This window comes from Rhopalosiphum maidis, chromosome 2, assembly GCF_003676215.2.
Source record: "Rhopalosiphum maidis isolate BTI-1 chromosome 2, ASM367621v3, whole genome shotgun sequence".
Classification (NCBI taxonomy): Eukaryota; Metazoa; Arthropoda; class Insecta; order Hemiptera; family Aphididae; genus Rhopalosiphum; species Rhopalosiphum maidis.
Genome location: NC_040878.1, coordinates 62,140,731 through 62,164,090, shown reverse-complemented (window position 1 = coordinate 62,164,090; position 23,360 = coordinate 62,140,731). Strand labels below are relative to the sequence as shown.

Sequence of the window (23,360 nt, the reverse complement as noted above, 5' to 3'; positions counted from 1 at the left end):
ATTATTCGTATTACAATAAACTGCATGTAGTGTCGTCTAACATAAATTTAAGAGCTAAATGGAGAATTAATATACATGTTTAGTAGTCTGTTACTTAGCTACCTAAAAATTGTTTATTTTCAGTAAGAGTACAGTGTATAATTGCTTTTAAATCAGGAAAAAAGTAACAAGTAACCTAGATTTAGTTAAAAATACTATTACTAAGATTGTATTTTTGTTATTGTTGATTATTATTAGGTATCCATAATTTTCATTTATCTTAAAAGGATGTTATGTTCACATGTGTTATCTCTAAATGTTTAAAGGTAATATAATAATTAATATTATATTTTACACTTTTAGTAACTATTATTTAGTACTAATTGAACACAAATTGTAATTTTATTTTATTTTTTCCAAATCCATCAATAACTTTTTCAGATAAATTAAGTTCTTCGAATTTTTTTCTATGTAAACTTAAAATACATAATCCGGATAAATGGTTCTCACACATTGTTAAACACTTGAACGTAATCAGGTTTTAATACGACGTAATGCGTTGAATGTCCTTTCTATACTACAAGTTGTTGGTGGAATAGCCATATAAATAATAATACTTCTCTTCAAAGTTGGATAAAATTCACTATCTTTTTAAAAAAAAGAAATATTTTCCGTTTCACTAATTAAAGAAGACTCTTTCTTCATCTGTTAATAATCATACCATGTTTAGCCTTCTACTAAATTTTCTATTTTCTAATAATTTTCTAATTCTTGTAAAATCTTGAAGAAATTTATTTTTGTCATTTTTAACATAACTAATGGATGTAAAAATCCCAATTTAAATGGTATTTTATTTATTGGACTAAATCGAATTTCTAAGGATTGAATTAAAGAGTCAATATAAGGTATATACATAGAAATACGAAAGTACTCATTAGGAGTAGACGCAACAATATTTCAGCGATAAGTTTGTTTTGACACTACTCGTGGAATTTGTATGTTCAATTTAATTATCAATTCTATTATCACAAAGTATATCTACCGACTATATTATTATATTAAATATCAAAACACCTCGGTATCAATAATAATTTTTAGGATTTTAGAATATTTAATTTGGATATAATTATTTTAACTAGCAGGAAAGCTATGGTGGGAGTGGCCCTTCCCCACCCCCCTTTCAGGCGCCCTTTTACTAGAGTTTATTAAATTATTAACTGTATACTATAGTATCACTGATTCTGAAACTAACTAACTGCAAGCCATTACAATTTTAACAAAACATTTAATAATTTGTAGTTATTTGCCGGCTAGTCTACGACCTATGTAGAGTACATATACTGTGAGTTTCGTATTTCGTGTTAAAGATTTTTGTTCTAATAGATTCAAAAACGTATTAACACCAAATAAAATAAGAAAATTAAAAATGTAATAGACAATAGTTAATATAACAAGCACATAAAAATAGCGACCTAATTCGTTTATATTCTATTAATAATTAAATTTGTCTTTATATATTTACTGCATTTTTTTTGTCTACATTTCTTTATTTTTTAATGCATATTTTTCAATCTTTTTATGCATTTTAACTGTTATTTAGTGTATACAATATATACTATACATACATACATATCCATACTTTTTTTATTGCACAAACATACTAACCTTAATTATTATATATTATGGCTCTACGTTGGCTTTTTTTGATATTTAATTTGAAGCAAGTAATGAGCATTTCACATATGTAAATACGATTCTCTTAATACAAGTTATAGCTGTAATAGTATAGTCCAACTATAGTAGATAACAGTGGAGTAAACATGATTTTGCTTTATATTGGGATGGTGGAGGAAAATAAAAAAGACTCAATAATAAACAAATTATTTATATTTAGTGTTACTTTTTACCTCTTTTATAGTAGTGTACTAAAGTGTATATAATTAGTTTTTAAATATTTTTATAACATTAGTTCAGACATTTTAAAATTTAGATTCTAAACAAAACAATATGTATGCTATTATGCGTTTATTCAGTGATGACTGATGACTCGCCTTTGGAACAGTAAAATGAACATTTAATATTCAAATTTGATAGAAGATTTTAAAGATGAAAATAAAATCTCTAAAATTCCCAGTACTTTACAAAATAATTTTCAAAAACTAAAATAAATTATTGAAATACGAGAATTTTTATTAGACATTTATTTTTGACAAAATCGATTTTGCAAATTTATTGTCATTTAAAAACTTATAATTGTAGATAGTTGACATTTTTACAAAATATTTAGGCATATTGTCTACACATAATAAAATATTCAAATTATTTCAGCTATTGTTAATCTATTTGAGGATAAAAAATCCTTGATAGTGTAATTCAATATTTCTAATAAGTTAAGCTAATAACAATTCAAAAATATTTAAAATACATAGGTACAACTGTTTTAATAAGCGTTTATAATATAAATATTAATATATATATATAAAATATATATTAATAATATAGATCATATTTTGACAAAATAAGTTAATATTATGAAAATTATTACAAATTGATTAGTGGTTAAAAATGTATGAATTTTCCAACAATATTTGCTAAAAATATCAAAAATAAATTTTTCCATAGACATTATCGAAGTTAATATTTTTAAAAAATGCCATGTTTAAACAAGAAATTAGTTAGAAATTAGTTATTTTTATTCAATTTAAAAAATATTATTCAATAAATAAATTTTTATTCATTATGCATTTATTATAATTTCCTATATTTTATTAATATATTTTCAAAACATTTATACTAATTAAAATAACATTAAATTATAAATTATCTTAGAAATTGAATTTGAATTTAAATTTAACACATACGGTAACCTACTATATAATAAAGCGATTTCTTTAGTTTTTTTAAAATAATTTTGTTATCATGGAGTTAAGATAATATAGGTATACGTAATGTATGAGAGAGTGTTTGTGTAACCTTGTACTTAATATTCGGATCTTAAAATTAGAATTGACAATTGTATGTATTCTATTTATATAATACTAAAATAAATAGTCGACAAAATGCTGCATGTATTTAAACCCACTAGATAATTTAACCAACTATATGAAATTTCTTAACTCCAAAAAAATGTATTACTATCTTAATAAAATTACTATTAGAAGTATAAAAAATTAAGAACTTGAGGCTAGACTCAGAAACTCAAAACTCAAACATTGTTTAGTGGTTTAGAACCTGATACTTACAAATGCTTAGTAAATAAACACATAGGTCATGGCACATAATTGTGTTGCTTATATGTACATTTTAAGGAGTTCTCTTTTTCACTTAAATAATTAGTTTTGTACTTTTTCGATTAGAAATATTTTAGGAAAAAAGGTTTATTATTTTAATATTGTGTGACACGTGTAATAAATGTATAATTTAGATTTGAATAACTAATAATGTTCATAATATTTTAATATACGGGTATCGGCGAGAAAACATTATATTTTAGATACTTCAAATTATTATGGTTCATGAAAAATTGAATTCCAGTTATTTAATTAACAAAAAAAAAAAATTATATTTAACATATATACATAAATATAATACATTATAATTAATTGTATTTAATGAAAAATATTTATCATATTTGAGTTCTATTATAAACATCATAATATAATAGAAGTCTCAAAATTTGAAAATGTGTTTTTTTCGTGATATTTTGATTTTAATTTTAAAATTATAACATTTTAGTGTGTTTAAATAATGTTTAATGGCAGATTAAAATATTAATATGTTGTTATTATACAGGGTGTCCCTCGAGGATTTACCCATTGCGATATCTCCTGAAATAATGGAAATATCATAATTCTGGTTTTTTAATAAAATTCACAAGGACAAGAACTAAAAATATTTCATGTTTTAATTTATTATTATATTTTGGTAAAAAAATTAAAAAATGTTTTTTTTTATTTAATTATTTTATTAAAAATTGAAGATAGCCAATTTGTAGAGTTTTTTTTTTCTGAAAATATTGACGTTTTAACATTTTAATTTCATCAATTTCCTGATTTTTAATATTTTTTCTAGTTTTGAAAAAACTGCGAAATTATTATTATGTTTATGTCTTGCCAAAAAATAGGACAAGATAATAATATCATAACATTAAATTAGGTATTTAAATTGCGGACTATGCCATACTTAAATTACCAACAAGCCATAAAATTAACTATTAACTATTACGTATTTATACGTTGGCGGACACAACACCTTTTTTTACTAAATTCAAAGTAAACAAAATACATTTGTTTTATATATTTATTATAATTATTATAATATAACCGTGTTTAATAAAATTAGGTATAACAAAAATGTACATATTGATATTTTGTACAATAGTTATTAACTTTATTTAAAAATTTAACAATGTTGAAGAAATAAAATATGACGTTTATTGCGAGCCACACTGAAACCCGTTCACCAGCCGCACGAGCACGCGGGCCACATGTTTGATACAATGATACCACAATGGCACTATCCTATTAAATAATTCGCAGTTTTTTTGAAACTAGAAAAAATATTAAAAATCAGGAAACTGATGAAATTAAAATGTTAAAACGTCAATATTTTTAGAAAAAAAACTACAAAATGGCTATCTTCAATTTTTTTTAAATAATTAAATAAAAAAATACATTTTTTAACTTTTTACCAAAACATAAAAATAAATTAGAATATGAAATATTTGTAATTCTTCTCCCTGTGAATCTTATTAAAAAACCAGAATTGTGATATATCCATTATTTCAGGAGATATTGCAATGGGTAAATCCTCGCCGGACACACTGTATGTTGATTATGTTTAAATAATCAATTTTAAATTATATGATGGACATTCGTTAGATTTATTATAATATTGTCCTTATCTAGATTTATATTTATTTCTGTAGCATATTGAATTTTTATTGTAAATTATTAAGATACCTAGAAAACTTTCTATTTTAAAATGTTAATTAGAAATAACACATTTTTTTTAAATATGTATAACTAATACGATATACTTTTTGATTTAATGTAATGTAAGTATGATTTATCAATTTATTTAATCATGTATGTGTTAAGTTATTATTAGTTAAGTATACCTATTGAATATTTCAATGTTTATATCTAATACTTGACCGTTTGAAATATTTTAAACGTGTAACTTACCTATACCTATACGGCTATATATCTAGTATTTGACTTATAACAATCTTATAACCTTATAACAATCTCATTTTTAATAAAGTTATTCGCGTATTATCACGTATTTTAATTTATTATCGTGTATTATATTTCACATTAGTCTGTGTTATAATCATTACATTTTTGATTTCAAGTTAATATTTATTGAGTACTTTTAGGAATAAAGGAATCATATGTTGATCAAAGTGACTTAAAAGTTAAAATGCGAAAAAAATTTATCAAATAGAACTTGTGCTAAACTGTCAACTTACCCACGCCAACAAGGTTCTTTTTTATATATCATTTTGGCTTATTAACTATTGTACTATATGTATAAATTATATATATTTTTTTTAATTAAAAATAAGCAAATAAACATAAGTATAAAGGAAGATTGTGGATCATATTATATAAAATATCATTTAAAATAATTGGATTTAAAATGTATACAAAACATTTTAAAAATATTCTATAAACTGTATACTTGAATTATTTTTATTTTATCCAAAAAATCTAATTGATAATATGTGATTGTTATTTTTCATTTTTTAAGTAAAACAGCATATTTAGTTATTGATTTAGATAATATACATAAATTAATTTTATAAAGAATACCAATATCAAAAATTTAATATAGATAAATGTCTTCATTTAGATTCAAAAAATGCTTGAAGCGAGAAAATAAAATTAATTAATTAATTAATTTTATTAAATAAATTATATACATAAAAATGATAATATTACTATAAAAACTTGAAATTTTATAAAATAAAAAATAATAGTATATAGTAGTTGTGTTTATTCCTCACGATATCCAGAAAACATTTGAGTTTCTTATATTATATTTATTATTTACTATTTAGTTGGTATATCTATTATCCGCTTAATTGGTATTTTGTGATATCTGTATTGTATGGTAAATTGGTAACACCGCAATAAAAATATCTTAAGTAAAGCAAATTTTTAATTCATATAATTTAATATTAAAAAAATGTACGAGATAAGTTTTGCAAAATGTATTTAATAATATACATATTTTTAATTCCTTAAAACATAGTGTATACATATGTTGTTATTCTAAATCTGTGGTTTCCAAATTGTGCACCACAGTCTACGGCTTATATTAAAAAATTTATCGTTATAAATGAGACATGAGTATTCTTTTGTTCTATCTTTTATGAAATTCACAACAGGGTACCGCGGCTAAATTTGGTTTAAAAAAAAGGAACCACGGAAAAAACGTTTGGGAACCACTGTTCTAAATCATTTAAATATTGATTTTATTATAATAATCTAAAGAAAATTATTCATTACGCAGTTAATATTAATATATATTTATATATTATTAAAATATATAAAAAGTATTTTATAAGTCAGTTTAAAATTAGTCTAAAATAAATAATTACTTGATAAATATTATAAAATATTTAATTTAAATCCATTCATTAAATGTAATAAAAATGAAGTTATATTATTAATATTTGAAAACAAGCAACAATTAATCTCTTCAAAGTTCAAATTAAGATTCAAACAATTTAGTCAGAATTGATTTAATTTGAAGATCAGAATCATAAAAACTATATTATGAGTCAGTCAATATAAATCATGTCCAATAATGGTAGAAATAAAATACATATATAGAACATTCTAATTCAATATAAAAATAAATTAATTCAAATCCTATTATTTAAAAACGTAAAAACAAGATAATTATAGAAATGTTAAAATGTTATTAGTTTATTACCTTGCTATACCGAAAATATTTATTTGCGAGAATATAGTTTTATATATAAGAAACTGTAAAATTATACTAATGGTATAATTTTATAGTTAATTAAATCATTAAATATCTACCTACATCCTACCATTAAAGAATATCATAATAGGGTTTTATTTTTTGTAATGTACTAAAGTAAACACAAAACTAAAATTTTGTTATGATGCGTTCAACTTTTTTTAGTATACTAGTATTAAAATAGTTGTTACTGTTTAAATCTTAATCGTTAGAATACAAATATTTTTTGCAATTACTTGAGAAATAGTTTTTATAAAAAGTTGTTACAACTTAAACTTAAAAGAGTGTTATCATTTTGAATTTGAAAGCAACGAAACACTATTTTCAAAAAATTACACATTAAGTCTTACAATTTATTAAACATATGTTATAAATTATAACACACTCAAAATCAAATCGTATATATATATATATATATACGATACTTATATTATAAATTGTATACAAATCGTTCAATAATAGACATTGTGGGTTATCACAAATCTTGAATTATCAAACCCGATTTTTCTTAATTATTAATAATTATGGAACATGGATAAATATACTATAATATAATTATATAGTTATATTATAACTAAATTAAATGTTTGTGCCACGTTATATTTAAAACTTAAAACAGTAGGTATATTATTAAAATTATATTTATGACGTATATAAAATATTTCAAAGAAAAGTAATCAAAAAACGAGTGTTTACGAGTAACTAAACAGTAAATAACTTATAATATCTATCTATAATTTAATCGATGTTTTTAAAAAGTTAAACTACTTTAACTATAACACATTAATACATTTGATACATATTTAAATTTAGTAAGATTATAGAAATAACTCTAGAACAATTTTTATAAGAATACATAACATTATAAATGTAATAGTATAGTGAGAATGGTGACATTTTCAAAAATTCCTATTTATAAAACTCAAATCGTAGCTAAATTTTAATAATAGATTTTAATGTTTTTTATCCCCGCAAGTCTCAACCAAAAACAGTTTGGATAACCTAAATAAAAAAAAACAATTTGTTATTTTTTTTTTTAGAAAACAAAAATTTTTATTTAGTTTTACTAAAAGTTCAAAATAATTGAATGTATTTTTCTACTTTTTTATATCTTTTTTAAGAAAAATTATATTATAATTTCAAATAATGTAATATACAGGATGATCCATCTAATAAGCTTCTTCATTTTCTTTTATAATAGAGTTTAATAAAATTCTGATTTATTTTTAAGTATTCTTAAAATGATGCATGTTTCAATTTTTAAACTGTTTGGTATTCTATTTAAATGTTAAGGCATTTACTGTGACGATAAAAACTTCCTTTTTTCAATAGATAAGCAATCAAACGTATACTTTTAACAGATTACTTTTTAAGAAAATTTCGTTGTAATTAAATCAAAAACGAGTAGTTTCTTATTTATTAAAATATTTATACTAATTGTATTAGTTTAAGATTATTTGATTTTGTATTTTTTACACGCTTACATTTTAAAAAAATTATACAATGTTGGTAGATTATCTATATGTCTATATACATATGTTATAATTATATACCTATGTATTTGAAAATATATTTTTTAAGTATACTTAGAAATTCCAAATAACCAAGAATTATAATAAAATCGGAGAGAAAATGCTTGATGAATTACCATGAATAATATTAAAAACTTCTAACATTAAAATCTATAAATGATATATTTAAAATAATTGAGTAAAGATAATTTTGGATCATTTATTTTAATTAAGGTATTTAAATTAAATTAAAGTTTACATATTTTTTATGTAGACAATATTAAGTTTTGGTAGTGTTTTTAAATCGAATTCAATGAATATAAAATATAAAATTTGTTGTCAGTTTAAAAAATTATTTTAACATTTTTATTATTATTTAATTATATAAAAAATGTCCTTTAATAATAAAACAAGTACGATTTGTTAAGAAACATTTTAATATGTTTCTATATATTACATACTAAATGCTAATTTATCTGCTTACCTTGCATTCATTATCAGTTAAATTTTTGCGTTCAATGCACTCTGTAAGCATAACAAAAGAGCCATAACATATATTTTATTAAAAACGTTATCACACTGTATGTCTCGGTTGGTTGAATGTAGTGGTATATTCTTGTACCATGTGTTCTCTTAAGTAATCCTGCATGGCACTTTGGCAGCAGTGCTGACTTAGTATTCGATGCTATAGTTTCTATTTGACTGCCACGCTCAAAACAGCTCAATCACTTCCCTTAATAAATACATTCCCTTGTGTAGTATTAAAAAATGAGTTCATTAATATATTTATGAATTTAAACTGTTTGCTATAGACATTTTTTTTTTAATTTAGTTGATTTTAAGTTTTAATTTAAAAATAAAAACAGTGCATCAAAAATGGAGAAAAGTACAAATATTGATTTTTATATGGATCATTTAGGTAAGAAATAATTTTTTAATACTGATTAATTAATTTATTATTAATACAAGCAAAATAAATTGAAATGTATATCAGATGTTCTTTTTTTAAAGTACATTTTAATTTAAAATTTTAAGTGTTAGAAAACTAGGAGTACCTAACTATTTATTTTTCTTTTATATTGATCAATAAAATATATAACAAGATAAGGTGGCTGTATATTTTATTGAAATTACAATAGTTTTTAACATGAACAAAACTTTTTTTACGCAACGTTTTATGAATTATTTTTAGAATATATTGTGTATAGTTTGTATCATTCATCTAAGATGATATTGTCTAGTATTATGATATACAAATTAAAATAATAGAATTGCAAACTTGTGCATTTAAAATTAATTATTTAGTATCTAATATAAATTTATAATAGTATACATATATGATTTTTTTATTTTATTTAAAAACGATTTTCACTAACATAGAAAAATTTAAATTTTAGTCAGTCATTTAGTAATTAATGGAATAATATTTACTTAATGCGTATATTATATGTATATTACATAGGCGACATCAATAATTGTATTAAAAATATGGTCAAGGTTATTATAATTCGTAGTCTATTACATTTTTTCGGTGTATTTTCTCTAAAATATAACATAATGACCTCATATATCATATAGGTACATTATACTTACATTTATACATTTATCGGGTTATCAAGACCTCAATTTTAATGACTTGAATTTGTAATATATATAAAACATTTTAAAATGAACTTTAAATCTATTGAACACGTGTTATTTATCTATATTTACAAGACTTGCTATCAACAAATAAAAATTATCTTTTTGTTTAATGAAAAACACAAAATAATTTATTGTGTTGAGTTCATTGTAATTAATATACTTATAAAGCTACTATAGTATAGTTTTATAAAATTATATGAAATTCCCAAAAATTGTTTATCGTAGGTACCTGATAAATAATTATTAGACAGATAACAATATAACAATGTTTTTAAAAGTTTAAAACGTAAATGTTGATGATCAAATTATTTTATAATCATCAAGTTTTCTTTATAAGCTTAAAATCAAGATTTGTGTTATGAATTTAAAAAAGTTTTTTTTAGAAATTATTACATTATTACCATAATTTGTAGTACATTATTCATTTTAAAAATATAAAAATTAGGTCAATTTAAACGTTTGTTTGTTAAATCACAATTTTTTAACATTGAAAATTTATAAATTTTAAATTACACATAAAATATTATAGACAATTGTAATGTGTTTATAAGTTAAATATCAACAATAATAAACATAAAATAAATTGGTTCTAGAATATGCACTACTCGTGTTTTATTATACTAACACGTAATTATTTTATAATTCTCGGACAATTATTTTCGTAATTATCAAATACTTTATTTCATGTTATCGAACAATTTAAACTAATAATAATGATTTAAACATTAAACGAAATTAATCTTATCGTTGTGCATAATAGTTTTGTTCATCTCATTTAAATGGAATGAAGCCAAAAATGCCCCAACTACCACTAACTCAAAATACATTTGTCGCAGTTTTACAATATATACTTTATTGACGCAAAGTATTGAGCTAGTTCTAATTTATTTTGATCAGAATTCTGAAAGCCTTTTGGGGCTTCATTGACCGATATCCACAAAACTAGAATGACAAATATAAAGAAATAAATTCCCTACCTAAAATTTTATTTTTATTTTTGTTTTACATTGTGTTTAACGTATATAATATGACGCCTACCTATGTAAATGTAAAATTATTCTATAATATTTAGTAGAAATGATGAATATTATAATTAAACTGTTATCTGTTATCATGTTTAGTATAACACATTTATATTATAAAATCAATAATACATGCGTATGTTTAATGTTATATTATATATACCTGTATCAAAATAAAATACTGTCTTAGTAAATATTATTATATTATAGATCGATATACACGTAGTTTGTGATATATATTCCTTGAATCTAATATTAATTTATATTCTTGTTAAATTTGAGTGTGGCGATTTTACATTTACAATACTGTGGTTTTTTATGACGTCATCTTTAGGATCAGTTAAATAGGTTGGATCTGGTTGGTACACTTTTGAGGAGTAAAAATTTAAAAAATAGTACTTTTCAAAATAAACGGAAAACATTTTTAAACAAATCAAGAAAAATCTAGAATATATATTATACACGACATGAGTTTTTGACAAAATCAATTATATTTTTCTTTTTATATTAAAGTTGAATACCTGTACAGACTTTAAATCACCATCAGCTATTGCAATAAGTAATTTTATACATGATATAGTTTTAAAAATATTTAGACTTTTAGATTTACCTATTTATTTAAAATTTAAGATTTGTTTTTCGATTCTTTTTGGTAAAAAAAACTGTATGTTAAAGCTTGAAAATATAACACAAGGTTCATACAATTTTAATATGATAATTTATAAGTATCAAAAATACAATTGTGCGAAACCATTCATTTAATGTATATTATTTATTAGATAATCACACGTTAAATACAAATATTTTTTGTTATTTTATAATTAGTAAAAATGTCTCGTATAAATTTAAAATGTTAGACAATCACTTAAATTATAAGTTTTAATATTATTTTTATTTATATTTTTTATTAAAATTTTTAGTTTTCATCCATTATTTTATTTTACTAAACACAAATACGTTTTAATTATTTATATCTATACCACAAACTAGTATTTATACCGGTCTACAAAATTCGTGCCGGTATACTGAAAACCAGTGGTGTATTTATATGCAAACATAAGGCATAAACACGTTTCCACAGCAACAAATTTTTGAAGGGAATATTTGTTTTTATTATTGATGGTAGGTATTGACTATTGAGGGTATACGTCAATTGAACCAGAAATAAGGTAGGTATATTACATATAAATTAAAATTAATTTTGTTATGTTTGATTGTATTTGAGTCTTAATAAGATGTAATTCTCAACAAGTTATTTTACTTATCGTTTTTGATTGTTACTTTAGATTAACGCATACGTTATAAGTTAATACGTATAACTGATTACGATTTATAACAATTAAGACATTTTACACTTCAAAATTTGTATATTAGTATTTATCATTATTTTTTTAAATTTAATTAAAATAAAACATTTAAAAAATAAAGTGAATGTATTTTTGTGGCACAAAGAATACCTTTTTAGTTTGTGATAATTCTACCGGCGTATAAAATACGTATACTTACTCGTTTACATGTCTAGAAAGTCGATGAAATTAACAAACACAGGGTGTTACATATATATGTTACGGGCAAAGTATAGGCTTACCGGCAATGTTTTCAATGCCCGGGCATTATGGTACCGCCCAATTATGACGGGCAATGTAGGCAAAATTATACATTGCCGGACTGTATAGAATTGCCCAGTAAAACTTGGGCAATATAAACCAAAAGTTTTTATTTTAAAATTATAAATTTTTCTAATTTTATCAATCTTGCTAATTATTTTATAAGTTGAATATTATTACCTTAACTATTTATTTTTACGATTACCATTACATTTTTGATTGCAATTACATTAAACAATACATAAATATCATCACCTTAATTATTTATTTTTGCAATAATTATTAGAATGACATTTTTTCCTTAACGCCTTACATTTATATTTTTTGTTTGAACATTGTTGAGTTCAATTACATCTGTCATAATCCTGTTCTCCTATGTATGAATATTTCCTCGTTGTTTCTCTCAATGTAATAGTTAGATCAGGCACTTCTTCCATAGTAACCAATTTTTTAATTTTAAACCAATTTTAAACGACGATAATTGATGAGATAATATCAAGAGCTTTGTGTATTGATACCTGGTGGCTCATACTAATATTTAAAGTACTAACACACAATGGTTTCATAATATTATACTATTAGTTCTATACTCTCATACTTATTATTATACCTCAATACCTCATACCTGTCCTCACTATACCTACTTCTTTTTAACTACTTAACACATTTAAAAAAAATGAGATCCGAATATCAACCTAATTTACTTATATTTTATGGTAATCAAGTGTTAATTCTAGAGTATATTTTTTAAGGGAGGAAATTTTCCACATACCTACAAGCGGGAAATACATAAATAGGTACACATTTACTTAAAATTTAATAATAATAACATAATATATGCTATGTATCTAGCATAATTTAGTTTAACCTAAGTACTATGACGTATTACTATTAAAAAAATAAATGTCTAGTAGTAAAAGAAATAAATTATAACTTAACCTTTAAAAATAGAAGCTGATATTACGACTCCACTCAGAATCGTTTTTTGTATACAATGATTCACCATTTAATTCAAGTAATCACAGTGACAAGTCAAGTTCAAAATTAGTGGCGTAATTGGGTAAGAAAATAGGTGGCAAAATTTGTTCACTAAAATCGAAATTATAATCTAATCGATTGTTTTTACACAAGTCTCAAAACTCATTTTATGATTTGAAAACAAATCTTAGGCACCCATATCGTCGTTAAATAATATAAAACACATTAGTCATAAGAGTTCCTAAAAAAGGTATTATAACTTGATTGAAAAAAAAATGATGTGATGATAAATTGGTAATCCTGTAATCATAATTTATGAAATCATGTTATTAAATTATTTTTGTAACACACTGATAATGCGATAACGTTGACAAGACGTCAAAATATATTATATAACAGGTAAAATATAAAATAAATGCATACTTTATGTCTTGAGAATTTAATATTTTTAACTTCTAAATGTACATCAAGTGCATTTTTGCTTTGTTTTAGATGATTTAAATTTTTCTACTGTTGCTATATTTGGGGGCAAAAATATACTTTTACGGCCCTCTTAATAAAAACATTTTTATGGGGCTAATACTTACCCCCGCACTTCAAAACTATGCCACTGTTACATAGTACAGTACAGGATTATCAATAGAACTATATTTCTATACAATAGTTATATTTTAAATTAGTACTAAAATACTCTAAAACTAAAGCTTAAACTTTCAATGTGTTTCAATTCAATCATCATCTTGATGTGGTTTACTTTTTAGTTTTATTTGTAGAGCTATTTTTAAATTTTAAGTAACTTGAAAAAATTAAAAATTAAGATTTTAAATTTGAACATAATATGTTATTTTATAGGGAAACGTTATACAAAGATTTGTTGTAATATCAAATTATAATATACAAACTAAAAATTATACTTAAATAAATCTAATAATAACATAATATTTATAAATGAATTTAAATGATATGCTGTATGTAATTCAAATTTATACAAAAGTGATTTATCCGTTTACTACCGATTTTTAATTTTTTTTTTTTTAATTATTGTAGATTTATTTTGTATTTAATATTAAATGTCCAAATTTAAATAATACAATCAAAAACAATTAATTGTAAAAATTAAAAATATTATTATCATTATTATTTTGTAATTTTTATTGATTTGCTAGTTTTTGCATTTTTTCGCGCATAATTTTTTTCCCTCCAAACTGCAAAAATCATTACAAAACAAAAATACACACAACATTTATCATAACTAAATTATTTAGTCTAAATACAAAATATAAATTATAAAAAATTAATTTTAATATTCTACATTTCTACCTACTATCTATATTTTAATTTTAAGATAGGTAGTACACTTTATTTAGTTTCTGAGATATTTAGAGTTCTAGATTATTAGCGTTACAGAAGTGATCAATAATTATTAATTGTGATTTCATTGATATTTACAGAAATATTAAAATGTATAATATACATTGTATATTGTTCTATTACAATAAAGTTGAATTCTGATAAGATATACTTCATAAAGTTTCAAACTATGTTTATATTAAAATAAATATATTTCTAGTTGATAATTTACTAATCAAACATCTAGTATAATACTTATTAACATTAATTACTATACATAAATAAAATATAAATTTCGATATTTATAACTACAAGAATCATTTACCAGATGATAAAAATAATATTTGCTTAAAATACTCTTCATGTTATCAAAAACTCCAAGATATAAATTTTTATAAGTACCTAGTTTTACACTATGTTGAGATAAAATTAAATTAATAAAAGTTTATTTTCAGTTTATTGATCTCGACCAGTACAGAGTAACATTGAGAGACTATTTGCTAGGCAGTCAGCAGTATATATAGAGTATAGATGAGACATTAAACGGCCTCCATATTACTCATGTGTGCTTAACTCTCAAGCTCTTCATAATTTTATTTAAATTCGTGAATACATTTCATTGACAATAATTTTTATCTTAAATAAATGTACCATAGGTACTTAATAGTTAATACAATTGAAACCGTAAAACATTATGGTAATATTTATTTCGTGTTAAGTATTTTATTCATTTAATTAATTATTATTTTTTATGAGGAAAATGTATGTAGGTATTACGTATAGATGCATAAATTATTATGATAAAATAAAAAAACTGAACAGAATATTATATAGGCTAAGTATTGGGTTTCGTTTATTTTAACATAGTGTAATATGAAATGATAAATTATCATGTACAAAAAATTAATCTAATCAAAATATTTTTACACTTTACTATAATTCAACAATCGCCAATCACCAACTTGTAGTCTGCTAGAACATTTTAATAGTGATATAATGTATAAAACAAATACAATTTACCATTAGGTAAATAAGATAATGATCCGTAGAATTTAAAGATATTGATTCATGAAGTCACGCGAATAAGGATAAGGTTGTTATTTGTAACTATTCAACTTTTAAGTCATGTAAATAAAAAATACAACATCTATTAGTAATTTAGTTTGTATTTTTACTTACAAATGGTGACAATTTAATTTCTCTATGATAATTTATTTAAATCACAAAAGGTAATACAACTAAATTCGTTCTCGTTAGAAATATGTATACATGTTTATATTAAGAACTCTACAAAAACTTTATTAAAAACCCTTTTAAAAGACAATTTTTATTTCATACTTGACTTTACTCAGCGTAATAGTTAACCTACAATTAAAGTTAATTAATATTTTGTGACTTAACGTATTTTTACTTGACAAACGATATATTGATTTGATAGGTATGAAAATAACTATGTTAATGTTAATATGTTATGAAATCAATGATAAAACCTTGAATTTATTGTATAAATTAAAAAATGTTAAATTTTCTAAAATATTATTTGAAGTATTTATGTAGCTCAGTAGTTTTCATTACTAAGGTAGTATATATATATAAATGTGTATGTGTATAAATGAAATGCTGCTTTATTATGTAAAATAATATGATGTATAAGATATGGTGTCAAATTTTACTTAGGTATATGTTTGTAATATGTTACTCATTAATTTTATATTGTTGTATACCAAACATTTTTGTATGTATTTTTCATGTAGGTATATATATATATATTATGTGCATATGTTTTAGGGGACTTTGGATCATACCAACTGCGGCAGTTTTTACTAAATCTGATGTCAGCATTCACAGCTGGTCTACACATGATGGTATTAGTCACTGTTGCTGCTGTACCTGACTACAAGTATATATAAAATTGTCCACTCGTTTTCTCAAACTAACAATAATAATATTGTCAAATATTTTAAAATATAAACTCAGACTGTAGATACCTATACAATAAACAATCAAATTATTCTCAACCCACTTAATTATACTTATTCTATTACACCTACGTCAGATAATATTCAGAAACTTCCTACGCATTGCATAAAATTAAAACTAGAAAGTATAAATTTGTATTATCTGGTAAAATATTATAATTTTTCAAAATGAGTTTATAAATTGTAAAATTAGTTTACGTTAGATAATACCCAATAACATCAGAAATAAAAAATCTGATTTAAATTATTAATTTTCAAGTAATTCATTTTTTTTACAAGAAGAAAGATGATAAACCTAATAAATGATTAATCTGATCAAATCGTCTATATCGTTAACCTTTAATTTATAAATTATAATATTATTTTCTATGTATAATTTTTAAATATTACCTAAAATATAATATGTTGTTATTTATAACGGTTATTGATGTATAAACAATTTTTCGTTCCTATTATGTTAAATTCAATCGAAATATAATTCAAATGTGTTTTCTATCTGCAGTTGTTTAATACCGGATTCGGAATCAGGATCAAATATCACAAATTGGATTGTGGCACCAAAATATAATAACGATTCGTGTCAAGCATTAGATACTTATAATAAAACTATAAACTGTGAAAAATGGATATTTAATGAAACATACTACGGAAGTACTAGAGCTACGCAGGTATAATAATTAATGTAAACCAATTTATATCGTATGTTTTAGAAACCCGTTATATTTTAGTAAATCGTTTGTTATTTAAATTCAATTGAGAATATCGTAAATGAATTCTTACTATGAGTTTGGTTATTATTTATTTTTACTATAACTTTATAATTATAATCTGTAAAATAAATTAAAGTATTGGAACGTTAGAACTGTAACTGTATAGGTTTATCTGTTGATTTCTAGTGGAATATGATTTGCGATAATCGATGGATGGGATCTTTAGCACAGATGAGTTACATGTTTGGAGTATTTACCGGCTCAGTTGTGCTTGGAAGTCTTGCTGATAAGTATGCAATTTTATTAAACAATATATAATTACGTCAATGAATAAAATACTGGGTTTATATACGTTTTAGTTGGTACACATTAAATAATCGGTCATATTAGTTATTTGATAACCTTTTGATTATGTTTTTGCTGGGTCGAGGAGAAAAATAATAATATTAAAAGCTACCACATAATAAACCATTATAAGCTATTATACCTTTTTATCGGTTGGTAAAACTCATTTGTAGACTAAGATTAATTAATTATTATAATTAAGTCTAGTGATTTTTTTATCGAACATACATTTCTGAATGTGTAATGTTTTGTCGAAAGGTTGAAAATAAATTAAACCAAGATATTATTTAAAACAACATGTTTATAATATATAAATATACAATTATAAGTACCTATAGCTAGTTTTGTTTAAATGCAAATTTTCAGGTTACAATAACTATTGATTAAAGTAATAACTTATTTGTTACTGGTAGATTAATATATAATATATAATTATTATATAAACAATGGGTAACCTAGTGTTATAATTTAAAAAAATATTTTTTATAGTAATAGTACGTAGGTAAGTATAACTAAAATTCAATATCTTGCTGAGGATTATATTACTATATAGACGCTATACAGTCTACTTCCTTATGCCAATTTTATGTAGAAAAAAGTCTGTAAATTTGCGTATTATACAAATAATTACTACAAATTGTAAATATTCTTTTTAATAAACAAAAAACTAAAAAAAAAATATTTTTAAAAATATGTTTTAATGTTTAAACCTAATATACTAATACTTTCATAATTACATTACTTATATAGGTATCTTAATATATTTTAGTTCTACTATTACTGTTAATAATAATACTCATAGCATAGTAATTTATTTTATTCGAATATGCCGAAACGTAATTTATATACAATATCTACGTCTACATCTACCTTACCTCACGAATTATGTAAAAATATATTAAAATAACTGAAGTTAGGATTATAAATTATTATTTAGAAGTGGATATAAATTATATATCTATCATATAATACTTTAATGGACGTAAAATATAAATGTTCGTCGTAGGTGTTTAACAAAAAAAAAAAAAATTAAAAAACAATAAATTTCATTAAAAATTAGGTATCTGCCTAATAAAATCACATCATTATTAAATAAATTATATAGCCATTATGGGTATGTACCAACTACAATTTAATCTACCTATAATCTATATATAGTTAATTAAGCGTTATAATATATTATATAAGCTAGATAAGTATGTCGTACATAGGTAATAATATAAAGTATTTTATTTCTTTTTTGTAAATTGTTATAGTCTTTAAGACAAACAATCAAAGAATGTAAAAATATTCGTATAATAAATATTATAATTTTTAATTAATATCTCTAACATAATTAATAATATAACCTATTGTAGGTAGTGTTAAATACAATTATCATACCTACTTAAAATAGTCTGAGTCAATTAAATTTAATAATATCAACTTTATTTAACTAAAATAGAGAAAAAAAATGGAAAATTATTATCTACCTACTATAACTTTGTAAATTAAAATTATCAGATAATATTAGATATATGTACCTAAATATTTCTAAAATAATTCAGTGATGTATTTTATATTTATTATTTTACATTTACTTAACGATATAATATTCAATCCGATGTGCAATTGTCTAAGATAGATTAGATTAAATTCAAGTTCCAAATACCTTTCATATACTCACATATCAAAATAATAAATTAATATGTGAAAAATTGAGTATATTTAAAACTTTATAAATATTGAAACTTCATTATATTTTAATATTATTTAACATGAAAAAAATATAGCCTTTTCCTAGGTATACAAATGTGATAAAAAATATATATTGTAAATTTTAAGAGATAAATGTGTGTTTTTTTTAATTTAATTGTATGCCAGTAGGCTGTGCCGGATATATAACAATATAACGTACATAATATGCATTGATGCACGGGCATAGCACACGTTATTCGGTGTGCAATTGAGTATAGATAATTTATTCTTATTAGTTATTATTTATTATAATCAATTTTTGTTATTCTAACAATTTAAAGTTTCATATTTTGTAAACTTAAAGTTTGTAATCGTTATAGTCTTACACATAGTTTCATGATACATTTGATTTATCATACCTAATATTATATTAAAATACACAAAGCATATAATTTTATTAATTTGAATCATCTATATATATTAACAGATTTGGCCGTAAAAAGATTTTCTGCATTTCAGCCGTAGCACAATTGTTTCTTAGTATCGGAGTAGCATTTATTAATCATTATTGGATATTTATAGCTACCACATATGTATATGGAATTTTCGGTTCATCGGGGTCTTATATTTCTGGATTTGTGTTAAGTATGTGTAATGTGTTACCAAAAATACATTTTCGTCAATAAACTTGACATTTAATTTATTTTATTCGTGTTTGTTATATTTTTGTTATATAGCTATGGAGTTAGTAGGACCCTCAAAACGTTCAGTATGTGGAATTCTATTTCAAACTACATTTGCTTCTGGTATAATGGCCGTAGCAGCATGGGGATATTTCGTCAGGGATACCTTTTTACTACAAATTATATATGGCTTACATAGTTTAATATTAATTCCTCATTTCTGGTAAGTAATTTAAATTGATTATTTTTATGCTTAGTGAGTTAACAGAGGCGACACAAATTATAAAAATAATTCAGGATAAAAAGTGTATAGTTCTAATAATCACGAACATAAAATAAATAATTATAATCTTAATTATTATTATTAAAAAAGTTAGTTTATTTATTCATTCAAAGTATATTTAACAGTTTAATACTATACATTAAATTTAAACTGACGCAATATAATAAAAATATTCTTAAATATTAAAAAATTTTGAAACTAAATATTAATTATAAAATATATACTATGATCAATTATAAATGTAAGTTGAATCAATTGATTCGCTGAATTTAAAAAGAATATTTACGTATTGTTTACCAACGAAAATAAGATTGAGATATTTTGTCAATCACATTAATAATTTTTAATTTTGGTTGTTTGAACTAGGATTTATTTTCTGATTTTCTTTTTTTATACGAAGAATTATTTACCACAATTATAAGTACACTTTATAAATAAATTAATATCTATTTACTATTATTAAATGCATTTTTTTAAATATAATTTAGGCTGATTGATGAATCTCCAAGATGGTTATGGGGTCAAGGAAGAAAAGAAGAAGCAATTAAAATTATACAAAAAGCACTGAAGACCAATAATAACACAATGCCAATATTATTAGAAAAAGAACAAATGGTGTCATTAAATAATGATGAACCCGTCAAAGAAAACAATCAAAATCGATCATATTCGATAATAGATTTATTCAAAACTCCAAACCTGAGAAATAATACAATCAACGTTTGTCTTTATTGGTAAAGTCACTATTCTGTGATAAAATATATTTCTTATAGATAGATCGTGGATTCGTGGATAATACCTATATGTATTAGATATATTAATCGATTTTATGATTGAAATATATGTTATACTTGGTAGTTAAATAATTAGCTAAGATAATAATACACATTCTATGCATTTAAAAATTATTAACAAATTTATGTTAACAATTTAGGTTTGCTGCTAGTTTTGGGTACTATGGTATTTCACTTCGAACCGGAAATCTACCAGGAAACCCTTATTTTATGCTTTTTGTGATGGCTGCTGTGGAAATACCTAGTTACATATTTGTAACATTATCAATGGATCGTATGGGAAGACGGTTTCTTAGCAGCTCAATGATGATTGTAGGAGGAACTGCTTTGCTTGTTTCTGCATTTTTTCCCTCGGGTAAATTTATTTTATTCATTGATTTCTGTATATTAATAGTATTAAAACAATTTACGATTTTAGATCCATTATCACAATCAATATCTACCGGTATTGTGTTCCTTGGAAAGTTTTGCATAGCTGGAGCTTTTGCTATTATATATAATTATACTGTAGAACGTTTCCCTACTGTGGTTCGTAACACTGCTATTGGACTTGGAAGCATGTTCGCGCGTTTAGCTGGAGGTTTTACTCCTTTAGTTACCTTATTGGTTAGTTATAATAAATATTTTAATACTTAGAATTAATGTATTTAAATTTCAAAATTTTCGGTAACTTATAATTGTATTAATGATACTAAAAATAATTTATAGGACTCATATGACGCAAGAGCCCCTGCTATAACGTTTGCTCTGGTGACTCTTATATCTGGAGTGTTTAGTACTTTACTTCCTGAGACACTTAATACAGTAATGCCACAAACCATGGCCGACGGTGAAGAATTTGGAAAAGGTGATACATGTTTTACAACTGGATGTTTTGGACGAAAAAAAAAACCACAGCCAAAACAAAAAGAAATACCTGCTGAAGAAAGTTACTAATTGTAAAAGAAAACAATATAACATAGCATTTTAGTAATTGAGTTTTTTTTATATAAATTATTTTTAAAAATGTATATTTTGAAGATAATTATTTACATTTTATACATAATTTATTTTTTAACTCATTCGTTTTTATTAATCAATATCTGCTAAAATTTAAGGATTACAACGTCATTTTTATAAACAAATATAATTTCCTATCAAATTATAAAACAAAAATATAGCTTAGACGTAATCACAATAATTTATAATATTATTATTACTAATAAAAGTTTAATATTTTAAAATGTGGGAGCAAAGTACAAATTTAAAATATCTACTTATAAGTCATAATATAATATTAATATCATTAAAAGTAATTATATATTTATAAATATATAAATTTACGTATTTAATTTATATTTTTATAAAAGCAATAAATAGTTGAATACACGTTTGTTCAAATAATTTTTTTGAGTCAACGATGAATTTAATTTTATAACTATTATTATCTTTAAATCTTTTTAACCTAACCTAATATAGAAGAGAACATTAGTTATTTGGTGTAAGTTTCGTTAAGGACTCAGCAAAACCTTAGAATTGAATGCCATACGACCATATTAGCTCTAAGCTCTAAGAGAAGTTTATTATTATTGTAACCAATGAGTTTATATCTAAGGAGAAGTCCTTGATGATGAAATCGATTGTCTAAACCTAATATTTTAATGTGTATATGGGAACAGTTACTTGGCCTCAGTGTAAATGTACAATAAATAGAACGGGATTTGTTCATTTCAATTTCTAACTCTACTCTTTTTACAGATTTAACTTAAATTTAAAATAAACGTTATATTCCTCTGTAATTCTGTCTGTCTGTCACGTTTTCA

The 23,360-nt window shown here is 22.7% G+C and overlaps 1 protein-coding gene across 2 annotated transcripts; it reads left to right on the top strand.

Moving 5' to 3' along the window:
- The first annotated feature begins 9,132 nt into the window (after positions 1 to 9,132).
- LOC113552818 (organic cation transporter protein) lies at positions 9,133 to 22,615 on the top strand. Of its 2 annotated transcripts, XM_026955764.1 has the most exons (10): positions 9,135 to 9,405; positions 16,876 to 16,987; positions 17,569 to 17,734; positions 17,963 to 18,066; positions 20,286 to 20,443; positions 20,536 to 20,704; positions 21,253 to 21,498; positions 21,699 to 21,913; positions 21,977 to 22,164; positions 22,267 to 22,615. In XM_026955764.1, the coding sequence occupies exons 1-10, from the start codon at positions 9,363 to 9,365 to the stop codon at positions 22,492 to 22,494; spliced, it is 1,629 nt and encodes a 542-aa protein (XP_026811565.1). In that variant the 5' UTR covers positions 9,135 to 9,362; the 3' UTR covers positions 22,495 to 22,615. The 2 variants fall into 2 exon arrangements, with proteins under 2 accessions (XP_026811564.1, XP_026811565.1); XM_026955763.1 differs by having other exon boundaries at positions 9,133 to 9,405; positions 21,699 to 22,164.
- The last annotated feature ends 745 nt before the right edge of the window (positions 22,616 to 23,360 follow it).